The 27617-nt window shown below is 38.2% G+C and overlaps 3 protein-coding genes across 5 annotated transcripts in view; 2 read left to right on the top strand and 1 right to left on the bottom strand.

Annotated features, from left to right (window-relative positions):
- Positions 1-2635, top strand: part of xkrx (XK related X-linked) — an 18906-nt gene extending 16271 nt beyond the window's left edge. For both annotated transcript variants that reach the window (XM_053682409.1, XM_017474125.3), the window contains exons 2-3: positions 1-74; positions 727-2635. The exon at positions 1-74 is cut by the window's left edge and continues 192 nt beyond it. In XM_053682409.1, coding sequence (XP_053538384.1) covers positions 1-74; positions 727-1505 — 853 coding nt within the window. In that variant the 3' untranslated portion in view covers positions 1506-2635. The remainder of the gene's footprint in view (positions 75-726) is intronic.
- Positions 2636-2926: 291 nt separating this feature from the next.
- On the top strand, positions 2927-9707 carry nox1 (NADPH oxidase 1). Its single transcript, XM_017474122.3, has 13 exons — positions 2927-3059; positions 3572-3667; positions 4176-4286; positions 5034-5118; positions 5822-6015; positions 6182-6363; positions 6458-6581; positions 6694-6786; positions 6872-7113; positions 7279-7441; positions 7937-8083; positions 8177-8301; positions 8384-9707. Exons 1-13 carry the CDS (start codon positions 3015-3017, stop codon positions 8508-8510), a joined length of 1734 nt encoding a protein of 577 aa, XP_017329611.1. The 5' UTR covers positions 2927-3014; the 3' UTR covers positions 8511-9707.
- Positions 8534-26752, bottom strand: cstf2 (cleavage stimulation factor, 3' pre-RNA, subunit 2). 2 transcript variants are annotated; one of them, XM_017474123.3, is made up of 14 exons: positions 26583-26752; positions 23885-23963; positions 23635-23804; positions 23373-23509; positions 22683-22802; positions 17047-17169; positions 16656-16794; positions 16506-16568; positions 15397-15456; positions 14646-14787; positions 13122-13279; positions 12866-13005; positions 12719-12757; positions 8534-9873 (listed from the first exon to the last, which is right to left on the bottom strand). In XM_017474123.3, exons 1-14 carry the CDS (start codon positions 26659-26661, stop codon positions 9751-9753), a joined length of 1572 nt encoding a protein of 523 aa, XP_017329612.1. In that variant the 5' UTR covers positions 26662-26752; the 3' UTR covers positions 8534-9750. The 2 variants fall into 2 exon arrangements, with proteins under 2 accessions (XP_017329612.1, XP_017329613.1); XM_017474124.3 differs by lacking the exon at positions 15397-15456 and having other exon boundaries at positions 26583-26751.
- Positions 26753-27617: the final 865 nt, after the last annotated feature.

Below are 27617 nucleotides of genomic sequence, written 5' to 3' on the forward strand. Positions count from 1 at the left end.
CCTCGGTTCCACACCTCAGCTCACACTCCAGCTGTACGCTACCATTCAAGAGAAATACATCCTTCCTGCTAGACGTGAGGGTTTTATATTTGTTTCATTGTTGTTTTTATATAAAGCATTCAGATTTAAATGGAAGACTGATGGAATTTATTTATGAAACAAATAAATTATGAAAATTAAATAATTAAATTGTAAAATAAATGTAACATATTTCGTTAAAATGTTCAATAACAACTTTGCTCAAATTACTTGAGCTGATATTACTGGTATTACTGATGCCGACCCACTTCGAGTAGCCTAATATCAGTTAGTCCTGAACATGGTCTAGTTCATCCAATCTGATGTTACGTTTGGTTTTGGTGGCTGATGTTGAGAGATTTAATGGTATGCACAAAGACATCCTCATGAAAGAGTCAAATGAATAATTACATTCAGAAATAATTAAATAAGCATTGAAAATAAACAAACTACATTCAGTATATTCCACTTAATTGTATTTCATATTTAAATTGATTACTGTCCATTAAAATAATGATCTCTTGTTTAATTATGAATATCATATTTATTTCATATTGGCACTCTCAGCCCTTCCTTCCTAAGCTAGTACTTAGAGATTTAAAGTTTTACAGTAAGAATAAAGTAAGGATTGACTGTCATTCTGGAAATGCTAATAAATAACAATAAAATGTTTAAGTATTTTGCACTAAATTGTTCCCATTTTTCCAGTTACCCTGATGATCATCTCCCTGATCTCAATCACATACGGGGCACTGGTGTGCAGTGTGTTGGCAATCCAGATCCGTTATGACGAATACAAAGTGAGCGTGAAGACTGGTGCATATTTGTGCATGGTGTTGTGGCGTGGTTTGGAGATCGCCACTCGTGTCACCTCATTGGTACTCTTCAGCACAGCCCTAACCTACTGGGTGGTTCTGGTGGGTCTGGCCAACCTGCTCATCTTCTTCTTCCAGCCGTGGGTGGAGTTCTGGGCACGGAGAGCCTCACTGCCTGAGAACGTCGAGAAGAACTTGAGCAAGCTGGGGACGTGTGTGGTGCTGTGCCTGGTTACACTGCTCTATGCCTGCATCAACATCTTCTGCTGGTCGGCTGTGCAGTTGAACCTGGCCGAGCAGGAACTACTAGAGAAGCAGCCCCGCTGGAGCCGCCTGGCCATATACTATACAGTACGCCTCATCGAAAATGTGGCACTCATTGTTGCCTGGTACTTCTTTAAGTCAGACTTCTATGAATATGTGTGTGCGCCGCTGCTCGTTGTGCAATTGATTGTATGCTATGGCCTCGCTGTGCTCTTTATGCTGCTCTTCTACCAGTTCTGCCACCCGGCACGCAAACTCTTCAAGCATAATGTAGAAGACTGCCTGCGTTGTGCTTGCTGCTGGAGAAAAGAGCATACGCTGGTTCCGCAGGTTCCACCAAACCCAGACCTCACTGTTCAGCTGGGGGTACGAGAAACAGATATCTTGGAGGACATGGAGGCAGCTTGACATGACCGTGTATTTCATTTGGTCAGATCTGGCCCCCCCAAGCCTAGCATATTTGCACGAATCCATGATCATGAACATCATTTGAGCCTTGATAAGGGCAGTATGAGCCATACAGAAACTGCTGTAGCTCATTTCAAGAACAAAGTCCTTGAAATCAAATATTTTTGAATCCAAAAATATTGTTGAACAAAAAAGCCTTACTACTCTAATTTTAGACTTCACTACTTTGGTGTGCATTGGCAGGGAATGAGATTGTAGAGAGCTGGGGTTTTTTGGCTGCTACATACCAAAGAATGTTGCAAAGAATGAGATGATTCACAAAGATAGCCTTCACAAAGAGTTGAAATGTCAGTACTTAGCCCAGGTGTGTTGGAAACAGGCCAGATGTCTGACTCAAGAATGGAGTTTGTGATAATTTGGGGCATCCCCTGCTTTATGTAAAAACACAAGCCAGCCATTCATTCCCGTAAAGTGCACTTTGAAACATTACAGAGATAAGCTGGGAGGCCTCCTATAAGAATCATTTTCCTGTAGGTAATGGAGGAAGGCAAACACTTTACGTGCGAGTGTTTACCTCAGTTTTACGTAGCTGTGGATGTCATGCAGAAGATAAACCTGATAGATGCCTGTTTAAATTGATAACGGGGATTATAAGTGCAGGGAAAAAAAAAACTAATGCTTTTTTTTTTTTTGCTTGTTTTGTGCCTGAATCACGTGCCTCTGCTGATTGTAACTTGAATATAATATTAATAAAATAATTAGAATGTCTAAACTGAGTGGGTTTTTTTTTTTTCATTTACAGAATAGTGTTGTTTCTTGTGTTAATTGAAAGGAATAGCTATAAACTGTTTCTGCACTGAGTGGTTAGGGGTTTTCAGGAGTACAGAGGAGCTGATTCCCTACATTGTGTTTACATGAGCGACAAGAATAATATGTGTAGATTATAGCATGGGATAAAGGTGATTATAATATCATGTGTTTATAATTTCACACTGCTTTACAGAGAAAGGCTTTATTTAAAATGGCAAAGTCATAACTTTTAGTCAGTGTAATTGTTAACTGCTTTGTGTATTTAATCATTATGGCCAGTTTAAAAGCTTCTAATGTATATGAATAAACAAACCAAGGAATAGGCTGTGTCTGTGTGTGTCCTTACAAGGTTTTTATAGACACAACTGCATATCAGTTTTGTGAACAAGTTTATAACAAAGTGGTTCCTGCACCTTCTATGTCCGAGTGTAAGCCTCAGGTTTCCATAACAACTGCTTGAATAAGGCGAGTGTGTCAGATGGGTTAGGTTATAGGTGTCGTGTTTGCACATTAACCAGCAAAACTCCGTCATTACTGTAATGTTCTGTAATGCTCCTGTTTTTTCGCCCCGGGTTTCCGTGTGGAGCCTGAGGCGGAGTCTGCAGTGTCACTTTATAACACACGCACACGCACACACACACACCTGCTGTGAGTCGAGCTGAGGATTTCTCTCTCTGACACACACAACATTAAATAAGCATGGCTAACTGGATTGTAAACCATGGACTGGAAACCTTTATTTTGGTAAGATATAATATTGACTATTGTTTTGAAATAGTTTACGTATGGATTCTTCAGTAAGCGATTAAAACGTGTGAAATGTTTAGTTGAGCAGTGTTCCAGGCACTATCTGACATCACTGTAGCTGAGAATGTGTACAATGTTTAGACAGACTGCTGATTTCCTCACAATCCTGCTGAAAACAATCGGTCAAACTGGTAGACCATCTTTGCCAGCTGGTAAGTGCTGGAAGAAAGCTGTTTTCTGAATTGTCATGACTAATGCTGGACAAGTTATTTTAACTCCCATTATAGCTGTCTTATTATTGTTAAAGTAACTTATTTATCTTTAGTAATGATAAATCAGAAAACAGACTTCTACCAACCCTTAAAGATGTGTCTACCAGTTTGACCAGCTCAGCCTGTGTTTTTGGTCAGACTAAGTTGGATTTTTTTTAGCAGGGAATCCTTTGTGCAGTTTCTTCCATCAGAGACTACAACAGGGTGTTTTATAAAACCTTGTGATTATATTTGTAGGTGGTCTGGATGGGCATCAACATCTTCTTGTTCGTTCACTTTTATCTGTTATATGATTTGGAGCCTCGGTTCTTCTACACGCGTGTGCTGTTGGGGGTGAGAGTTCATCCACATCACTACACATTAACACATTACTACACTACCCAAAGCATCTACAGTTTAGAGCCTATTTTCTGTATTTTACTGTCCTGTGTATTTATTGTCCGGCACTTGTCTCACACTGTTGTCTTTGCACTTTATGTAGTCTTGCGTACTGTAATAGTCCTGGAGAAATGACATTTCGTTCCAACGTCTACAAGCTATATAGAGGAATGACAAAAAACCCAAAAAGGCTTGACTTAATGATTTTTCTTTCACATAGTTACTGACTCCGAATGTCTTTTAGAACAATAAATGTTTTAAGATGCACATTTTCACATCAGCTACAAATTAATAAAACAATAGGTATTGCTAATAGACATATTCACCTTGTATAGAACGTGCTTTACAAAACCACACTATACAGTTCTTCTGGATTGAATCTAAGTGGATAATACTTTATACGTGGCATTTATAAGACCGATAATTCAACAGAATTGTAAGAAGTATGTGTGTTGGCTTCCAGTCTGCACTGTCATGGGCAAGAGCTCCTGCTGCTGTTCTCAACTTTAACTGCATGCTCATCCTCCTCCCTGTATGTCGTAACCTGCTGTCTCTGGTCCGTGGGTCCTTCATGGTGAGTTATTTGGGCAAAAATTTGCCCTGACTGATATAAACATTATTGTCACTGGTAATATAACTAAGTTAAAAAGTTTTAAATTTCCAATAAGAAATAATATCAGCTAATATAATTTAGTATTGTGAAAACCAATACTTTCAGGTAAATTAGGCTAAATCATGAAATAATTCAAATATATAATGTAAATCTAATTACATTGGTAATGTCAAGGAACATTTTATATAAAGCTCATCAAATAGATGACACAATTTCCTTTCGGTTTAAATTTGAATACGAGTATTGTTGTTGTGGAGATTGTTGTATAGTTTATCGTGTCCACCTACTGCACTACCTGTGGTTTTTTGGCCATTGCATCCTGGTGGATTCAGACTAGTAACTAAATATTTAACTAATGTGTTTTCAAGAGTCTGTTAAATATTGAAGTACTTTCAAACTGAATTTTTGCTCATAATTTTCTCACAATGCAATGTCTGGAGAGATTCTTATGATGTGTGTTTTGTGTCTGGGCGAGTGTGGTACACAAATGCCCTGAAATCACTTTTGTTGACGCACAGCTTCATGAGACTATATCAGCATGATTTCTTGTGGAAACTTTTCTTATGAAAGCTTAATACCAGCTGATTCTTTAGGAAACCAATATATTGGTTGGCCCCAGTGAAACATATGTGTGTATATGGTAGTGTTTTAGAGATAGCGGGTAATCTGTGACCTTTTTCACATAATGTTTCTGTTGTTTCATTGTAGTGCTGTGGACGAACCGTGCGGAAACAGCTGGACAAAAATCTTACATTCCACAAACTGGTCGCCTATATGATTGCTTTGATGACTGGTAAACTCTGTTGTTGTTTCCTGAATAAATAACTAAAAGGAAATGGTAATGATTTCCATTTACCTGACCAATGATTGTGTAATACAGACACCGCCTTTCAGGATTTTACACCTGATAAGGTTTTACAGCTCAGTTTTCAGTGTACGTGCAAAAGACGGTAAACCAGATCCGCACCTAGGCTGCCGTGTAGAAAAAGAAAAGTATTGCTAAATATTTACCAAGGATAAATAGACTTTTATGATTGTAGATAGTGAGATATCACAGATTAACAGATGAAAATTACTTAGTTAGCAAATTATTTCCAAAAAACCCCCAACTTTAATATAAGGTACACAAACTGTTTTTTTCTCCCAGGCCAGTAATATTGAATTCAGTCTGTACCACTTCATGTACCTATGTGCTGTATGTAGTCTTCTCTTTCCACAATGATTTTTTTTAAATCTACAATGTGAATAAGGGCAGATCTATGTTTTCAAAGAATGAGAAAAGACATTTTATGGTCAGTGCAAAATACCTTGTAAAGTTCAGTTATACCTTGATTTTTTTTCAGTAACTTGACAAACACACACCAATATAGTATGTGCCAATAGTTTAAAAAATAGCTTTGTGCATAGCGTCTAACATGCTACTGAAAGTTTCTTCAGTTGAATTAGGAGTGAATGGAATCATGAATTACAAAATTCCTGTCTTTTTCACTGTCCAGCGGTTCACGTCATTGCCCATTTGATGAATGTGGAATGGTTTATTGATAGCCGTCATGGACGTTTTGGTCCCCTTGCTGGTAACCTCTCCATGCTTGGGTATGAGGATGTCGGTGATGATGATCATCATGATGATGATGATGATGATGATGATGATGACTCCACTTACCTCAATCCTGTCCCGTCCAACTCCACGGTGAATCTGACCACTTGAAATTTTATGTTTTAATTAGTATACTGCCTGTCTTTTTTCAAACATGTTTTAATGTGTTAAAAGTTTTTAAACTTATATTTATGCTTCGAACATCTATGTATGCCTGCATGTGCATGCCATTAACAGCAGTACTATGTTTATATCCTAGACACCACTCCTATTTGCATTCACTACCATTGCTGGCCTTACAGGAGTTGTGATCACCCTCGCTCTTATCCTTATGATTACATCATCGATGGAGGTGATACGACGAAGCTACTATGAGGTGTTCTGGTACACCCACCACCTCTTCATCATTTTCTTTGCAGGCTTGGTCTTTCATGGGGCAGGGTGAGGCATTCAGGAATTGATGGCATTGCTCGAAATAATTGTATTTGCTTACTAGAAAATTAATTACTTAAGGTGTATTTTGCATCTGATGCAGGCGCATTGTTCGAAGTCAGTTGGCCAACCCGCCTCACAACACTACGTTCTGCAAAAATTATCCAGAGAAGTGGGGTCATATTCCTGAATGTCCCATTCCTCAGTTTGCAGGAGGATTTCCTCAGGTAAAGGAAATTGTTTACAGATACTATACGTACATGTATGAAATGTACCGCTTTCTTGTAGGAATATATTATTCCTGCTGCGTAACTTCCATTTCCTAATGTCCTTTTCTAGACTTGGATGTGGGTGATTGGTCCTATGATCATTTACATATGTGAGAGGCTGTTGCGCTTTATCCGCTATATTCAGACTGTAAATTACAAAAAGGTAAGCTCTCAGTAATGCCGAAGCATCATAGGTAAAAGTAGATATTTCTTTTATAACAGTGGATCTGTCTCAATTGTACTCTAAGATTGTGATGCATCCATCCAACGTCCTGGAGCTGCAGTTAATGAAGTCTGGTTTTAAAATGGATGTTGGACAGTATGTCTTTTTGAACTGTCCAGCCATCTCCCAACTCGAATGGCACCCATTTACAATGACATCAGCCCCTGAAGAGGACTTCTTCAGCGTACACATCCGCTCAGCCGGGGACTGGACAGAGAAGCTCATCAAGATGGTAGAAAATTTACCAGAGGGGAGTGAAGGACCCAAGTAAGCCAGCACACCTAATTGTTCTCCTGTTGTATGCTTGTTTTTATAACACATTTTGACAAAATTGTCTACAACATAAGTCAATCAAATAAGTTTAAAAAAAAATAAAATAAAAATCTTATAGAGTAGTTCCATATCTCAGCAATGCTAATTATCTGGTTTCAGATTAGGTGTGGATGGTCCATTTGGAACAGCCAGTGAAGATATGTTTGATTACGAGGTCAGCATGCTGGTGGGCGCTGGCATTGGCGTGACCCCATTTGCTTCCATCTTGAAGTCCATTTGGTATAAATTTAAGGATTCCAACCCCAAGCTACGTACCAGAAAGGTATGAATGTACAAGACCTGCCCAGGCAAACTTAGCACTAGGCAAATATAGGGAACTGCCTTGGGACTCCAGAAGCCAAGGGCCCCTAAAAATGCAAATCATATGTATTTTTAATTATTAATACTAAATAACATATGCTCAAAATTTAAATATTGATGTTAAAATACTGAATAAGGACCCAAATCACTAAATCCGACCCTGGACCGGCCAAACATTCAAATCATGCGATCAGCTAGATCATGTGTCAAACTCCTGAAGGGTCACAACCCTCCAAAGTTTGTGTTGTGTTTAGCCCCTTTCTAACACTACTAAACTGATGAGTTGAATCAGGCTTATTAAATGCATGTAGTGCTACAGCCCTCCAGGACTTCAAGGCTAGACTATAATCCTTTTATTTCTCATTATAGACCAGAAAATATTTCACTGCCTAAGGCATGTTTGAGCAGATTACTGTTAGCTTGGCACATCTCTCACTTGGGCTTCTATCCCCTACAGATTTACTTCTATTGGTTGTGCAGGGAGACACATGCCTTTGAGTGGTTTGCAGATCTGCTGCAGGTACTTGAGAAGGAGATGGAGGAGAGAGGCATGAAGGACTTTCTTACATACAAACTCTACCTCACTGGGTGGGACCATACACATGTATGTCTGTTTTATCTGCTGTGAGACAAACCATTTAGATACGGTACAAAATGTGAAGGCCGTACTGTGATGTTATTCATTTTGTAATTCTAGGCAGCCCACGTGATGGTGCATTTTGATAAAGACACTGATGTTATTACTGGTCTGAAGCAGAAGACTCACTATGGAAGACCAAACTGGGATAAGGAATTTGAGCAAGTTCGACAAGAGAACCCCTCGTGAGTCTAAAACTTAAAACATGACCACATCATGTTTGTCTGACAAAATATCCTTAATCAATTTCACTATCTGTGCTTACAGGTCAGTGGTTGGTACGTTCCTCTGTGGCCCAGCTGCCTTAGCTAAAGATTTGGAAAATAAATGTGTGAAATATTCTGACGTTGATCTGCGGAAGACCAGATTTTACTTCAACAAAGAGAACTTCTGAACTGTTGCAAGCAACCAGTTGAACCAGAAGGACAAGCTCTTCAGTGTTCCATTCCCTTTCCAGTGGGAGTTTATGAAGTGACTCAACAGCTGCCTGCATCTGGAGACCGGAAATTATTTAGAAACTAACTAAACTGATAAATCTGCAGAGACAAAATATGTCCTCATGTATCTGTAGTAGTGTTAGCATGAGCCTGCTAATCAATATAGTACAAGTTTTAAGATCTGCCCACACACACAATCACATTGATCCTGTGTTTACTCTGCATATCAACTGATCTCCTTTATCCTACTTTGAAAGACATCTGCTTGAAGTGATTTTTAATATTTTGTAGGTCAACTGTAAGCATGTATGTAACTACAAATCTTTAAGACTTTTGTGTGTGGGATTTAAGGTGTTTTCTTTAATCTGGGTGTGGCCGTCGTCTGCTATGAAGGAAATAATTCTGGTGTTCTGGGTTCAACAATGTAGTTACGAAATATGAGAATTCATTAAGTAAACATACAAGTCTGTTTCTCCACAGAGAACTTTGCCATTGTAGACAAAGTGGGGAAAGATAAAGTTTCTTAGAAAGTGCTAATTTGTTACAGCCACATTAGATTAGTCACACGAGATTGGTCATTTCCTTATGCCTGTTGGTTTCACCTGAACTCGAATTGATTGTATTGTACTTGCACGAACCACGACAAGTTTCTCAAATTTTTTTATTGAGAAAAAAAAGACCACAAATGTAGCTTTGGCAATAATGAAATTAAATTCTAGCTATGTAATTTTGTGTTCCAGTGAGATTAGATTCTTTTTTTGTTTTTGCATTTTGAGTCAGGAGTTGCCCCATTACTATATATTTACACGTCAAAAAAAACCCTGCAACATGTAATGAACAAAAATAACATGCCTTAAGTCCTTCAATGACGAACAGAGAAGATAAACATGGGTATGGTATGCTGTATGGTTACGGTATGTTGTATTCTTATCTCAGTCCTAAAAACAAGAGGAAGAAACTTGTTTCAAGGTTCAGAAATTCCTAGCAGTGGAAACACTCCGAAACAAAAAAAAAACAAAAAAATCCATAATGGCATGTTAAGCTTGCAACAAAAACAGTTAAATCATGTTGCACGCCCACAGAAACAGGAAATAATCTGTCTTTTCACATGAACAGACTTGGTACAGACAAGGAAGACAGACAAAGCAAAAGGGGAGGGGGGGGGGGGGGGGGGGGGGCTTTTCTTTTTCGGAATCCTCAAGGGGCACCAGCAGTTTTCTGAATCTGCTCTTTCAGAATGAGGATACTCTGCCTCTGCTCAGGGGGAAGCATGGCGATCTGTTCTGGAGTCAGCTGGAGTACCTGCATAATTAGAGCAGCCTGGAAAAATACATGACAGTGTTGCTATCAGTTATACTAACAAGGAGAAATAAATAACAGTACATTCCCACTGCCTTCGTAACCAGCAGCTGGCTGCTTTCGGGGCTACTCGACATAAAACAGGCAAGTTGTAAAGTGTATGTGTATTTCTAAGTTAGCACTGTGCCCGAGTGAAATGGGGTTTAAAATATCCTGGCTATACTAAAGCTTGGGTACACAATATGTGCAAAAGTATGTGGACTCCTGACCACACTCATACATGCCCATTCCAAAATCATGGGCTTTAACATGGAGTCGGTCCCTGCTTCACAATTAAAACAGCCTCCACTCCTCTGGGAAGGCTTTCCACTAGATTTTGGAACGTAGCTGTGGGCATTTGCTCATTCAGCTACAAAAGCATTAGTGACGTCAGGCACTAATGTCAGGTGAGGAGCCCTGGTGCACAGTTGGGGTTCCCATTCACCTCAAAGGTGTTCAGTGGGGTTCAATCAGGGCTCTGTGCAGGACACTTGAGTTCTTCCATTACAACCTTGGAAAACCATGTCTTCATGAAGCTTGCTTTGTGCACAGGGGCTCAGTCATGCTGGAACAGGTTTGGGCCTCTTAGTTCCAGTAAACAGAAATCATAATTGCAAACACATACAAAGACATTCTACACAATTGTGTGCTTCTAACTTTGTGGGAACAGTTTGGGGAAAGCCGACACATGGGTGTGATGGTCAGGTGTCTACATACATTTGTCCACATAGTGGATTTTTGTTTATCTTTTTTAAAAGTATAGCTGCAGTCTCCTTCTGTGGTTCAAAAATTGTATTGCAAGCTACTTGCAACGGTTGCACTCTAAGGCTCTTTGCTGAGCTAATTAATCACAGTTGCAAAAGTCAATACACATTCAGAAAAAAATTCCTACATTCCAAACCACATAAAGTAGTATACCTCAATAGCAAAGGAGACTAATGGTGTACTTAAAAACTATTTAGTACAGTGAGGGAAAAAAGTATTTGATCCCCTGCTGATTTTGTACGTTTGCCCACTGACAAAGAAATGATCATTCTATAATTTTAATGGTAGATTTATTTGAACAGTGAGAGACAGAATAACAACAACAAAAATCCAGAAAAACGCATGTCAAAAATGCTATAAATTGATTTGCATTTTAATGAGGGAAATATGTATTTGACCCCTCTGCAAAACTGACTTAGTACTTGGTGACAAAACCCTTGTTGGCAATCACAGAGGTCAGACATTTCTTGTAGTTGGCCACCAGGTTTGCACACATCTCAGAAGGGATTTTGTCCCACTCCTCTTTGTAGATCTTCTCCAAGTCATTAAGGTTTAGAGGCTGACGTATGGCAACTCGAACCTTTAGCTCCTTCCACAGATTTTCTATGGGATTAAGGTCTGGAGACTGGCTAGGCCACTCCAGGACCTTAATGTGCTTCTTCTTGAGCCACTCCTTTGTTGCCTTGGCCGTGTGTTTTGGGTCATCGTCATGCTGGAATACCCATCCATGACCCATTTTCAATGCCCTGGCTGAGGGAAGGAGGTTCTCGCCCAAGATTTGACGATACATGGCCCCGTCCATCGTCCCTTTGATGCGGTGAAGTTGTCCTGTCCCCTTAGCAGAAAAACACACCCAAAGCATAATGTTTCCACCTCCATGTTTGACGGTCGGGATGGTGTTCTTGGGGTCATAGGCAGCATTCCTCCTCCTCCAAACACAGCGAGTTGAGTTGATGTCAAAGAGCTCCATTTTCGTCTCATCTGACCACAACACTTTCACCCAGTTGTCCTCTGAATCATTCAGATGTTCATTGGCAAACTTCAGACGGGCATGTATATGTGTTTTCTTGAGCAGGGGGACATTGCGGGCGCTGCAGGATTTCAGTCCTTCACGGCGTAGTGTTACCAATTGTTTTCTTGGTAACTATGGTCCCAGCTGCCTTGAGATCATTGACAAGATCCTCCCGTGTAGTTCTGGGCTGATTCCTCACTGTTCTCATGATCATTGCAACTCCACGAGGTGAGATCTTGCATGGAGCCCCAGGCCGAGGGAGATTGACAGTTCTTTTGTGTTCCTTCCATTTGCGAATAATCGCACCAACTGTTGTCACCTTCTCTCCAAGCTGCTTGGCAATGGTCTTGTAGCCCATTCCAGACTTGTGTAGGTCTATAATCTTGTCCCTGACATCCTTGGAAAACTCTTTGGTCTTGGCCATGGTGGAGAGTTTGGAATCTGATTGATTGATTGCTTCTGTGAACAGGTGTCTTTTATACAGGTAACAAGCTGAGATTAAGAGCACTCCCTTTAAGAGTGTGCTCCTAATTTCAGCTCGTTACCTGTATAAAAGACACCTGGGAGCCAGAAATCTTTCTGATTGAGAGGGGGTCAAATACTTATTTCCCTCATTAAAGTGAAAATCAATTTATAACATTTTTGACATGCGTTTTTCTGGATTTTTGTTGTTGTTATTCTGTCTCTCACTGTTCAAATAAATCTACCATTAAAATTATAGACTGATCATTTCTTTGTCAGTGGGCAAACATACAAAATCAGCAGGGGATCAAATACTTTTTTCCCCTCACTGTATGGCAATACACTGTTTGGGACATACTATAGTCCAAGTATTCATGACTGAGGATCTAGTAAATGCTGCTGGTTTCTCAATATTACAGAAGCATTATGAGAATAAATAGCTTGCTGCCGTCTAATCTTTAGCTAGATAAAATACAGCATAGCGACTCAACATAATTTTTTTTAATTAACACACTTTGTTGAGTACTAGATAACCAAAAGTAATCACAAGCCTATACTCAAATAAGCATTTGTATGTACAACACTTACCTTTTCATGATCTTGAGAGGACACCTCAGGTGCAGGACCCTGCGGAAGCAAGTACATATTTTTTTTAAATCAACAAAGATTGTTTTTTACAAAATGAAAATATTGAATCCATCAATAAACATAGTAGGAAACAGATTTGAGGCATACAGGTCGGGCAGATGGGGGAGCATTTGATGGAATTGCGTGAGAAGGAGCACCCTGCATTCCACCTGCTACAGGAACCCTCTGGCCTCCCACAGGACCCCGAGTTTCTACAGCTCGAGGATCACGGCCTGGAGGAATTGGGGCTTTAAAAAAAATTTTTTTTTTTAAAGTTACATATGAAAACATTAAATATACACAATTGCTTGTTTCTTTGGTCACACAAAGACCACCACATGGTACCCATCATGTTATTATGTACCTCTAGAGTCCATGGGTGGACCACGCTGATCCATCATAGGGCCTCTGGGCTCTCCCAACATGGGCGCTCCTCTCATGTCATGAGGTCCACGCATATCTGGAGGGGCCATATGCATGGGTGGCCCCTGGTGCGGTGGAGGGCCTCCTATATAACCACGGCTGCAGGCACACACAGACACACAAGGATATGACTGATATAATATTTGTTGATAAATAAAAAACAACTGATATAAAGTACATATAAACTTGGCGGTGGTGGAATGTAACTAGGTACATTACTCAAGCATCGAGTACAAAAGTACAAATTTGAGGTACTTGTACTTTACTTGAGTATTTCCATTTTATGCAACTATATACTTCTACTCCACTAAATCACAGGGAAAATACTGTACTTTTTTTTTTTTACACCAGTACATTTTTCTGACAGCTTTAGTTACTAGTTACTTTTCAGATTATACACTTTCATACCCTTCCTATCCAGTGGAAACTGTGTATCTCCAAATGTGGTGATTTTGAATGTTTGTGATAAACCGAAGGGTTAAGTGTTGTTTATGGATTGAGAAAATTGTACTACTTCTTAATCAAATAAACTATTAAAAACCCTCTTGGATTGGCTGGAAAATGCATTCTCACCAAACTGAAAACAGGGCTGTTTTTCTGAGAATATGAAAAGTTGACTTTTTAGAAATATGTGGTTCTCACAGGACAGTGACACTACAAACATATGATCTTATAAAATACGATGCATTGCTGTAGATTAAACTACAAAACAGTATACAAATTAGCTCAACCTTAAACATCTAAATCAATAAAAATACAACATATACATTAATGTAGCTGTAATATTAATCCAAATACATCATATTCAAAAGAAAAACACTGACAGGGACCACTTGATACTTTAAGTACACTTTGCTGATAACACTTCGATACTTATGCTTAAGTAATTTGTGAATGCAGGACGTTTACTTGTAGTGGAAAATTTTCATAATGTGGTATTAGTACTTTTACTTAAGTAAGGGGATGCTGTGGGGAGCTAATAACTTACAGAAAGTAATGTTTGTGAAAACATTTGTACAACCGAATTTACTTTAAAAAAAAATTAATTATATAGTGCTCATTTCGGTGTTCTACATTCTGTGATTTCATGTTATTCGCTTGTTTTAAAGTTTATAAATGAATCATTTTATATTCAGGTTCAAGAGTGTGAAGCTCAACGACATCTCAGTCATCCGTAGCCTGGAGTCCTAGTAAGTACTCTCGCTGGCTTCGTGTCTCAAACGAAACACACGCTAGCCCTCATCTTCCCAAATATGGTAGTTCTTGCACGACAGCAAGCTAGTAGGTGGGAATTGGCAAAAGACCAAACTGGCAGAAAATGTGAAAAACCTCTACTCACTGGTAATATCACAGAACATAAAATGATAGGGCCTTACTGAGATGGTTTTTTTTTTGTTTGTTTCTTGCAGTTTAATGTCCAACTGTGTTCACGGTCTACTTCAACCAGAGGAGATGCTATACTCACGGCTCCACTACTTCTCCTCCCACGTTTACTAGTGATCCACCTCGTGGATCATTAGGACCATCACCCAGCAGGCCTCTTGGTGGAATCCCCTGGGGTCCTGGAGGGGCTCCTCGCATAGGAGCCCGTGGGTCTACCATGGGCACTATGAAAAAGTCCACATCATTCAAATTAGAGCACTACTTTTCAGCATGTAATAACTTCAGCATGTAAAAAGGGTGATCCGGAAAAAGTACTGCACAACAAAAAAATACATTGTCATGATAGAAGTATGGATGTGTGTTGCATTTCAGTCTGAAAATGTAAATAAATACTTCAACGAAAAATGCCAAACACATTCTTTAGTGATGTTGCTTATTAGACAAAGGTAACAAAGAATTCTGAATGCAAACTGAAGCTTGTGTTATAACCTCTTCTTTTTTTATTACTGTTGGTTCCTTCAATTATGAATCATGGGTTAATGCTTCACCGAACACCGGGGGGGAATAAAGTCACATTGGACTAACTGATATGGCTAGCCAGAAAATCATTTCAACATACATTTTTTTTTCTTTTATCAACAATTAACAGGTGTCAATATTAGGGCAAGAAGAGAAAATAAAATTTGCATGGAGAAAAAGTAATGCAATGTAACAGCACTGAAGAATAAAATGTGCTCAATCAAGTGAACTTCTCATAGTTTTTAAATGAAGCTATGAGCAGCATAGAACCCAGTTCTCTCATCTCTGAGAATACTGAGGTGAGCTGGTGATACCTTGCGGCCGCTCGATAGCAGCCGGCCCAGATGATCCTACAGGAGAGTCCTGAAGGTTTCCTGGGTCAGCATTAGGTAAAGGAAACAGGAAAGGAAACTGAGAAAGTATACAGCACCCCCTGCAGATACTACTCAGGAACAATTCAAGTTGAACTGATGTTGCTCTTGAAATTGCTGCTCTTCAGCAATCCGATACTCATTTAAGAAATTTATTGTAGTATAAATGTTCATCAACTACGAGATTTAAGAGTTAGGATGTTAAAGATGTATTGTAGAATCAAGTGAAGATTAATATTTGGATCTAATATCAAATATCATACAGTAAACACACTAGGATGATTGCAATATCAGAGACACTGCACACAGACCTTCTTGAAAGAATTTTTTTTTAAATAACATTAGCATATCATAAGATAATATTTTATATAGAGAAAATGCAGTGGGGAAAAAATAAAAAGGTCTTAAATTTGATATTTTCATGTTAAAAAGAACAACAACAACAAAAACATTTTCCATGACTTTTTACTTTTTTAATCCCTTCACTACTGGTCACTAATACTGTCTGATGGTGTGTTCAATATAAACTGATTTAATAATATGATGCTAAGAACAAAAAAAGACACGATGTTAAAGATTATAGGAGAACATATAGCAGCATTTTTTTTTAAATGGATTATCATGCTAGCATTCACATTCTAGCATTAGCGCTCTAAGCTTCTAACATTAGCATTGCACTTAAATTTAAAAAATAAAAACAATAAAAACCTACACATTCTGAAACAATACTAGAAAATACCTAATGATAAGTTTGCTAGTGACAAATTTATTTTGAACCTGAAGACATGTACACTTGTTTTACTGAAACTGTATCTTGTGATTCCATATAAAAAATGGAATTTGCTAGCATGTGAAATTGTTTTGAAAGCTTTTTAGTACATTCCAATGTACTGTTTTGGTTGCTTCATGTAACTGTGCTTCATGCATGTGTAAATATGAAATGTTCAATAACATTACCCTTTCAAATCTCATCATAAAACATAAGCATAATGAGAATTATGCTGGTACAGGTCATTAAAATTAAGTAAATAAATAAGATCAAGATCACCCACCTGCACCCCTATCCATAGGAACAGGGCCTCCTTGGGGGATCCCCATCTGAGGCTGCATTCCACCTACAATAAAGAGGCCAGAAGACAGTTTTGACAGAGAACACACAATGTGGGCGCACGCACACACAGCAAAGGGGTAACCAAGTTTACCTCCTGGTCCCAGAGGCCCCGGTCCTGGCATAGGGCCTTGTCCCGGCATTGGCCCCTGTCCTGCCATTGGCCCTGGCACTCCACCGCCCATCTGAGAAGGTGGCATCATCTGGGGAGCACCATTCACATGCATTCCTGGCTGAGACATAAGATTTAAAGCATATTAGTGTTTAGGTTTCTTTAATATATACATCACACCATACAAAAAAAAAAAAAAAAAAAAAAAAAACATACCAGATAAAATGTTATTCAAAGTATGTACATATCAAAAATATGACTAAACATAACATTTTGAAACTCTTTAAAATGGTCATGATCGTTTCCTGACATATGTTTTTGGTGTATAACTGACAGGAAAATGTTAATATGCGAAAATGAGAGAAGTGTTCACCATGGCCTGAGGCTGAGACACTGGCGCACTAGGCTGAGCATGAGGCTGGTTAGACACTGGCAAAGGCCCTGACTGGCTGTTTGGGTTTACGGGTGGCACAGAAGCTTGCCGATGAAGCATTTTCTGGAAGGGAAAAAAAAACATCATCCCGTCAGCTTTGACTAAAATGGAAATAAGGTTATCAATAAGAAGGGTAATATGGCAAAATTACACAGACACAATATGTGATATTTTCATACTACACATGTATTTATTTATTGTTCTTTTTACGCCGTGCAAGCATCAGTGGCTATTCTCATGGTAAGATCAAAGTAGGTAAAGCAGGGCATTCCAGTAATTCTTACAGCATTACATCAATAAAATCTTACAACATTTCAGCAGTGTCAATAACAGCAGCTATATAAGGTCCTTCACTTTAATACTCAATAAAAACTCCAGGACATTTGGGAAGACTTCTAAATATGTACTTTGTGAGTAAAAATCTTCTCTAATATTGTTAAGAGCAGGACAGTCCACTAGCGTGTGTTTAACAGTCATTCTTGTTTTACAGGAATCACATGTTGGAGGTTCAGTAAGAAAGCATGTGTAAGTCTTGAGTGTCGAATACAGCATCTTGTGTATATGGTCTGATCGCGTCTGGATTCAAAGGGGAAATTAAGGAATAGTCTTTTGTTTATAACAGGGTTTATTTCGTGTAGTTTGTAATGAATGCACTGGACCCATTCCATTTGCCACTTTGAGATGCATGAGTTTATTATTAGTATAAACTCTGATGGTGGGATTTGACAATCTGTAATTCTCAACTTGAGGGGTTCCTTAGCAGCAATGTCTGCCTGTTCGTTGTCAGACAGCGTGGTATATAGCGTGGTATCCAGCCAAAAAGGATGCTGAAAGAATCCACTTTAACTAGGAGGCTGGCATTTATTGGATGTTCGGTCTTTAGGGATTTGAGTGCTTGGAGGGAAGATTTTGAGTCCGTACAGATTAAAAAGTGTCATTTTTGTGTGCTCCCTATCTGCTCTAGGCCTAGGAGCAAAGCATGGGCCTCAGCTGTGAAAATTGAGCTTTGTCCAGGAATATGAATACCAAGTCCGTGTTGTCTGAATGCTACTGCTGCAGACACACAATTGTCCCTCCTAGATCCGTCTTCTATATACGGGTTTATGAAGTGGGAAACAGCATCTTATGTCCAAGAACTGTTGCTTATATTCATTTGAGTGGGTCACCATCTTCTTATGTTGGGTCAGATCCATTATGTTTCTTCTAGGGCTGCAACTAACGATTAATCTCATAATCAATTAGTTAGCCAATTATGTTTTCGATTAATCAGATGGGGGCAAACATTTAGTACCATTTTTTCATTTATTTAAAATAAAATCCACAAACTGAGTGTTACAAATATAAACTTCAAACTAAAACTTTACACAACTGTTTGTCCAATTATATAAGACTGAAAAGAACCCAATACACACTGACACACACCAGAAAATATATTATTCATTTAGGACTGTAGTTTAATTCAGTACTTTTTGTGCATCCATAAAAAGTAATGCATAAATACTACTAGTATTTATCCTAGCATCCATCCTTAGAGGACTTGGAGGTCGCACACTTTCTTCCTCAGTCACTTGATGATTACATGTCTGTCTGATGGAGACTGAGGTCATGTTGGGTATAAAAGGTAATGCTACGTTAAACAAGAAATATATTTCCGTTGACTCTGGGTATCTGTTAAAGCTACCGGCATCCCATTACATGCGTATGACACCACATGCCATCGACTAGGAAGCAGCTCATACTTCTGGTTAGTAAAAAAAAAAACTTGTGTTCCATTTGAGATGATACTACCTTTCTAAACTTCGTACACTAGACGGTAGAGTGCACAGTGTAAGTGCATAGTACGTCATTTGGAGCACAACTTAAGTATTTACGCTCAGATGCGTGTTTTTGGAACAGAAGTAACATAAATGTATGTATGTTGGGTCTAATGAGGTTTGTAATATTGTTGATTTTTATGCTAAAAAGGGTGACTGACAGGATGCTTCCTTGTGGCACCCCTAGTTCTTGCGTGTGTATGGTTCAAATGGTGCTTCCAATTCGGACACAAAAGTGTCTGTTACATAGAAAGTTTTCATACAACCATTCCATATAAATGTTTCCAGCCTTATAAGGTGGTCCAAGGTGCATTTTCCTTGTCTGAAACCACATTGGTAGTTGCTGATCTTATGGTCTGTCTCCAGTATCCACACAAGAAGATTATTTACCATTCTTTCCATGGTTTTACAGAGGAGCTACAGAGCGATAGTGGTTTGGGTCGGTATGATCTTTGCCTGGTTTGGGTATGGGTATAATTATTGCCTCTTTCCAGCAGGATGGTACATCGCCTGACTTCCAAATGGTGTTAAAGCTTTCCAAGAGGATCAATAACGTGCTTCGGGGTAACTGTTTTGAAAACTGCTAATGAATTTTGACCTGTCCAAACAGCAGTATCGCTAGGGCAGTTTACAGCTTTTAGGAGTTCCTCCATTGTAAAAGATTCCATGGTATCAGAAAGGAAGTTAAGAGGGATTTGTTCCCGTTGTGTCCAGATCATTTGAACTCAGGGCAGCAGTTCTCCACTCAAGAATTTCTCTGCTAACTTGTCAGCAATTTCTTGTTTTGTAGTTAGAGAGCCTTGATTCGTGATGTGTTGTTGAAGGGTTCCGCCTTCCTTGCCATCTTTTGGATCATGTCCTAGATTTTCTTTGTTGGCATTTGTGGGGTTAAACTTAAATTATATCTTTTACAGCTCTGTCTCTTTGTTTCATTAATAATTTTTTGTGCTTTTTCTCTGCTGATTTTCAATTTGATAAGATTTTCCATTGTGGGATGTTTGTTAAAAATCCTCTGTCTTTAATAGCTATCTTCAAGAGCTTTTTTGCAATTTTCCTCAAACCATGGGTTAGTTCTATAAATGTGGCATTGTTGATGTTTTTGGAACTGATTCTTCTTCCATTTTGATGAGCATCAGTGAAACTCTTAATTGGGTCTCGACTTCCTGGTTATGAGTGACTGAAAAGAGTACCAATTAGGTTTCTTTAAATGCCATCTTGGAGTTCTTTGTTGGAATTCCACTTCAGTAAACTTCACTATCAGAGGAAAGTGGTCATCCCACATAGGTCATCCCATACTTTCCAAGAGAAATCTAGTAGTATTCCAGGCTCACAAATAGTAAGATCTATAGCAGAATAAGTTCCATGTCCTGGGTGTAAATAAATGTAGGAACCATCATTTAATAGGCACAAATCATTATTAGAAATGAACTCCTTGATTTTTTCCCAGTTTGGTTTGGTATGGCTGCCTCTCCATAAAAGGACTGTGACTGTTAAAATTGCCCATGAGCAGGTATGGGGGTGGCAACTGATTAGCCAGTTTGTCCAGATCATATTGTACTACAGAGGCATCAGGGGGTATGTAAATCGAGCACATGGTAATAGCTTTATGGGGGGTTAAACGTAGAGCAGCAGCTTGTAGATTTGTATCTACTGGGATATAATTGAATCATGTCACTCCTTACCAATATGGCTGATCCATCTAGTGGACGTTGTATATTTCGGCCAGGCACATTAAACGTTATGTAGGTTTTTGGGTTTTTTTTTTTTTTTTAAAGAGAAGTGGCTATTTGGAGCCAGAGGAGTCCATCGAAGACAAAAGGCAGTAGGAGTAAAGATAGCTGTTAAGTGCTGTAACTCAGAAAAATAAATAAAACTTTTATGCCACGACAGTTCCACTGGATGATATTATCGCTCATTATTAGGTAGGTAGAACAAGTACATTCCCTTTGCTTCTGCATTTAGGAGATAGGCTACGATTACGAGAAGTTGTGTTTTCTGTCATTTCAATTGGTTGTTCCATCTTTTGAGGTCTCTTTTCTTGATTTATATTTGGTAGTTATGTTTTTGTACCATGTGTCTTCTTCCCTCTTGAGCTCTGATTATCTTCAGCTGATGTCCTCTGATCTTCAGTAACTTGAAAGTGCTTTGCCATCAGTTGGCATTGGGTGCTTTGAGTCTTATTTTTAGGTGGAGCAGAGCTTTTGTTGATTTGTTGTGGTTTTTCATTATTCACCCAAGTGAAATCTGATACTCGTCAGCGCCCATGGCAGGTTTGATCACAAATGCATATGATTTCCTTGAATTAAATGGTGATGATTTATCAACCATTGTACGCACTTCTGTGTAGCTCACCCTTTCAGTACATTTTACTCTTTGGATCTCTTTTTCCTTGATTCAAACTGGGCAGTATTTTGATGAAGCTGGGTGATCTGCTGAGCAGCTGCTGCATTTCAGTGATCTTGTACAGGCTGATTCATGTTTTTCTTCGGCACATTTGTAGCAGATGGGCTTATTTTTACAGCCAGTGGGGCCATGTCCAAATTTTTGGCAGTTAAAATATCTCAGAGGGCTTGGGATGAAAATACTGACGGGTACCTAACGTATCCTAATTGAATCCTCTCCGGTTGTTGAGGTTTACTGAACGTTAGGATACAAGTGCCTGTTTTGATGACCTGGTCCTCTTTTTTGATCAGGATTCTTTTTACATTTGTTACACCTTGTTGTGTCAATTCAGATGCTATTTCAGTCTCATCCATATCCAGGAGTTCAAATTACTCCTTTACTGCAGTTTAGCGATGGATGGTGATAGGCCTTAAAAGAGACATTTGCCAACATACTTGCACACATCAGATTAACGGCATGGATTTTCCTGGAGCACTCTACCAGTATCTGTCCAGTCCCTAACTTTTTCACATCTTACACTGTGCCAGTCTTTTTGTATTGCAAAAGGGGATAGCTTCGTGAGGGGCATGTCAGGCAGTAGAGATTCCAAAAGTATACCTACCTAGGGATTTTTTGTGAGAGAGAGCAAGAGCCATATTTATGTTACTTAGTTTCATGACTCCTGCTCCTACCCACCTCGGAGCCCAACAAGGGGATGCACAGAGAACCATAAGTTCATATTACCCGATTGACCCTAAGCCAACACCCTCCAGGGCAAGACTTGACTAGCTGATCAACTGGACCGGGCCCTTCCAACCACCAGTCTATGTGAAGTTTAAGCCAAAGCACTGTGTTGGGACCTAAGGTAGCCGCAGCTACCCACATTCCTCAAGTACCAGGACCTCTTCCTCCACAGTCACAGGTTGCAACTCACGGCAAACGAATCACCCCATTTGTCGCCTCTTATAAGCAAGTGGGTGCTGGGGACCTATTCTGCCCCGGGTCCCCTCAGGGGTTCATACTACACAATATGTATCATAATAGTTTTCCCGAAGGTTTTAAGGGTTGCTGATAAGTTGGACTTTTACATTCCAAAACAGCAACATTGACATTTTAAGATTTTTTTTTTTCGATAATTCAAATAAACAAGATTAAAAAAATGGAACAAGTAATTTATATTATAATAACGTATGTTACCATTTCTCTACGTGTATGATACATTCTGTTAGATGGACCACAGAACACATCTTGTTACATACAAGTTAGTGTTTTCACCTTTATCTTCACATCACTCCATTGATCTTATTATTAAAAAACATTTTTGAAATATGTTTACATTAGTCTCCTAATAGAACTCATATATGCTTCTAAAAGTCTCACCAAGGCAATCTCAGGGTCTACGATCCTCATGACGACCTGAGCCTGCAGCAGTGCATAGGCTAGCTGTGGATTCTGCAGGAGCATGTTCCTAGCCTCCTGAGGACTGTTCTGCACACACAGCTAGAGAACAAAGAAATTTAGAGTGATAAACTTGTTTCTCACAAGTTTTCCTACACATAGGTGATGCTAAGGCAGTGCACCCAGGTTTATCATCAAGTTCCCAAGTATGTCATGACCAAAAAAAATTGCAGCACTTTTTACTATTGCACAAGAACTATAATTTCATGCTTTAATGTGTATATTTAAAAATTCACAAACTACATAATTGGGAGACAGTTCATGAACCGTAGTTCATGCTGGTGAACCATATGGCTCTATACTAACAGCATCAATGAGAAATATGTTTTGGTTGAATGGCTGCACTTCTCTCTCAGAGTGAAAGTAAGCACGAGACACTGAGATTGTGGCTGCCCACGCTCCCAAACACAACCAAATATTCAAACACAACACTTATCAGACAATGTTTTACGCATACGCGCACACACACACGCTTTCTGGGGCTCAATAAACGAAGGTGAAGTTAAGACACAACTAGAGATTTCATTAACTGATACATACACTAGTGAAAATCAAAAAACTTCAAGACATCATTTAATGACCAGACTTTTACTGATTTGTTCTTGTACTCACTTTCATCTGTTTCATAAGCTCAAACATCTGCTCCGGCGGCAGGCTAGCCACAGCTCTGCTAATGGACTCAGGGGCCTCCTCAGCTGGGCAGCTGTCTCCATACGGTGACTCAATGATGGGAGCTCCAGTGCCCAAACCTCAGGGGAAAGGCAGGCACAGAGTATACAATTCTTGATCATTTTAAATCAATCAAACGAAATAAAAAAAAATTTTTTTAATCAAATCACTGTGGAACACAAATGATTCCAGAAAGCAAACTCACTCTTGAGCTCTTCTTTGTTTTTCTCGCTGGCGGCATTGTCCACACGCAGAGCTCGGCCACTGAACTCTCGACCATTGAGGTTGCGCATGGCACTGAGTGCGGTTTCCTGGTCCTGGTACTCACAGAAGCCATAACCTTTTGGTTTTCCTGTTTCTCTGTCATATACCAACCTACAATTCCAGTATTTTTAGTCCTGTGAATACTTCACATAAACACACAATCCATACTGCATCTGGTCTGATGATCATACCTGAAACTGACAACAAGCCCAACTTCTGAGAAGATGTCTTTCAGCTGCTCTTCTGTTGCTTCATATGGAATATTCCCCACTAGGACACAAAGCCATGTGGTCAATGTTTGTAGTTAAAAACACATGGCATTATCATACAGCTATACACCTCTCTCTCTTTCGTTTACATACACACATACATATACGTATACATACATACATACATACATACACACATACATATACGTATACATACATACACACACGTATATATACATACATACACATACGTATACATACATATATACATATACATACACGTATACATATATACGTATACATACATACATACATATGTAAACACATACGTATACATACATATATGTATACATACACGTACACGTACATACATACACATACATATACATACATACACACATACATATACGTATACACATACATACATATACGTATACATACGTATACACATACATGTATACATACACATACGTATACAGACATATACGTATACATACAGACATATATACATATACACATACGTATACGTACATGTATACATACGTACATACATACATACGTACGTATACGTACACGTATACATACATACGTACGTATACTTACATATACACATACATACATATACGTATACATAGACATATATACATACATACATACATACATACATGTATACATACGTACACATACGTATACTTACATATACATACATACATATACACATACATGTATATATACATATATGTATGTATACATGTGTATATATATATATATATATATATATATATATATATATATATATATATATATACACATACACATATACACACACACACACACGTATGTATACGTATGTATATATATATATATACACGTATGTATACGTATACATACGTATACACATACATACATATACATACATACATATATGTATACATACATATACGTATACATACATACATATACGTATACATACGTATACACATACGTATACATACATTATATATATATACACATACATGTATACATACACATACGTATACATAGACATATACATACAGACATATATACATATACACATACGTATACGTACATGTATACATACATACATACGTACACGTATACATACATACATATACACATACGTATACATACATACATACATACGTACGTACGTACGTACGTATACTTACATATACACATACATACATATACGTATACATAGACATATATATATATATATATATACATACACACACACACGTATGTATACGTATGTATGTATATATATATATATATATATATATATATATACACACACACACACACACGTATGTATACGTATGTGTATATATATATATATATATATATATATATATACACACGTATGTATACGTATACATACGTATACACATACATACATATACATACATACATATATGTATACATACATATACGTATACATACATATACGTATACACATACGTATACATACATTATATATATATACACATACATGTATACATACACATACGTATACATAGACATATACATACAGACATATATACATATACACATACGTATATGTATACATACATACATACGCACACGTATACATACATACATATACACATACGTATACATACATACATACGTGCGTACGTATACTTACATATACACATACATACATATACGTATACATAGACATAGACATATATATATATATATATATATATACACACACACACACACATGTATGTATACGTATGTATATATATACACGTATGTATACGTATACACATACATACATATACATACATACATATATGTATACATACATATACGTATACATACATACATATACGTATACATACGTATACACATACGTATACATACATTTTATATATATATATATATATATATATATATATATACACATACATGTATACATACACATAGACATATACGTACACATATACATACATACATACATACATATACACATACGTATACATACATACGTACGTACGTATACTTACATATACACATACATACATATACGTATACATAGACATATACATACATCCATACATGTATACATACGTACACATACGTATACTTATATACACATACATGTATATATACATATGTATGTATACATGTATATATATATACACACATATGTATGTATACGTATGTATATATATATATATACACATGTATGTATACATACACGTATACTTACATATACACATACATGTATATAAACATATATGTACATATACGTATGTATACATATGTGTGTGTGTGTGTGTATATATATATATATATATATATATATATATATATATACATATATATGTACGTACATGTATGTGTATATATGTATATATGTATACACACGAGTACTCTGGTTGCCAGCTAGCTATGCTACACAACAACCTATAACAGCCTATAAGCACATAGACATTATTAGCCAGTAAGAATCGACTATTCTCTAGTTGTTTTGTTTAAAAAGAAACATGTAAGACAGGGAGACACAGCTGCATGAAGGTAACATTTAGCTTAGACACTCAGAATGAGAGGCCCAAGTGTGTTAGCTTAACTAGCGGCCAGATGCGCATCAACAAAACAAACGAGATACAACCGCTACTTAAATCTTCTTCTCTTTTTTATATTTTACCAAAGACAGATCTTAAAGAGCGGTCTACAGCAGGGTCTCTTCCCGCAACCGCGGCCATGGCTGTTGCTACGTTCGCCATTATTCCCACTTCAGCGGTTTATTCATTTGAAAACAGCGTGAAGAAGCACGAAGTAAAACACTACACGAAGTTCAACATGGCGGCCAAGCGGATGTTCCTCCAAACGAAAAGTCTCAGAACGGACCGCTTAATGTGCACATACTGCCCCCTATCTCCCAATAGTGTAATAACCCACAGTGTCGATTCTGTAAATACATGTATGAATGAACAGCTCTTTATATATTTCCTTTTTCCACACTCACACTCCGGTCACCGTGTCCTGCTTCTAAATACAGCCGCATCTGTACAATACCACATTTCCTATAGCAGGCCAACAGTGTGCACTGACACACACACACAACTGCAGCGGTGTACGATGATTTGAAATCTGGATTCATTGTCATGAAAGTATCTGAAAGGTGCTGAACATTACGGTTAACCAGGATTGGGGAAGGCGCACGAGTACATATTCTCTGCCCTTTATTTATTTATTTATTTATTTATTTATTTACATTTAAACTTTATCTAATGAATTCAGTGTATGTGTCTGTTAACATGCCAAGTGTACCACACTTTGAGATGGAAAGCATCTGATCAGTGCAGCAGTCACACACGTCCAGGACTTCATTATCTTTTGACTTCAGAAGAAACCTAAAGAATGTTCTCTGGTTTAAGAAAAAATCTGACATAAATAAGGTCTCATACATGATCCTTTCGGAAAACGTTTTATTTTGGTTTTATTTGACAAAACTGTGAGAGATGCTCCAGCAAAATCCTGCCCTCCTAAGTTCTCCATTTACAAATGCACTTTATGGACTTGGTATTCTTTTCCAATTTAGTGATCTGAAAACAAACATACACCCTGTCCAGGGTGTACCCCGGTTTGTGCCCGATGCTCCCTGGGATAGGCTCCAGGTTCCCGTGACCCTGAAGAAGGATAAGCGGTATAGAAGATGGATGGATGGAAACATACATAC

Source organism: Ictalurus punctatus, chromosome 8 (assembly GCF_001660625.3).
Source record: "Ictalurus punctatus breed USDA103 chromosome 8, Coco_2.0, whole genome shotgun sequence".
Taxonomy (NCBI): Eukaryota; Metazoa; Chordata; class Actinopteri; order Siluriformes; family Ictaluridae; genus Ictalurus; species Ictalurus punctatus.

Bases quoted from the DNA above. Each gene is read 5' to 3' on its own strand.
- nox1 (XM_017474122.3), top strand. From the start codon at position 3,015: ATGGCTAACTGGATTGTAAACCATGGACTGGAAACCTTTATTTTG. The intron at 3,668-4,175 runs GTGAGAGTTCAT...GTTGGCTTCCAG, and splicing joins ACACGCGTGTGCTGTTGGGG to TCTGCACTGTCATGGGCAAG. The intron at 8,302-8,383 runs GTGAGTCTAAAA...CTGTGCTTACAG, and splicing joins GTTCGACAAGAGAACCCCTC to GTCAGTGGTTGGTACGTTCC.
- cstf2 (XM_017474123.3), bottom strand. From the start codon at position 26,661: ATGGCGAACGTAGCAACAGCCATGGCCGCGGTTGCGGGAAGAGACCCT. The intron at 23,510-23,634 runs GTGAGTTTGCTT...CTTTCCCCTGAG, and splicing joins AAACAAAGAAGAGCTCAAGA to GTTTGGGCACTGGAGCTCCC. The intron at 15,457-16,505 runs GTGGGTGATCTT...ATGCTGACCCAG, and splicing joins TCCTATGGATAGGGGTGCAG to GAAACCTTCAGGACTCTCCT.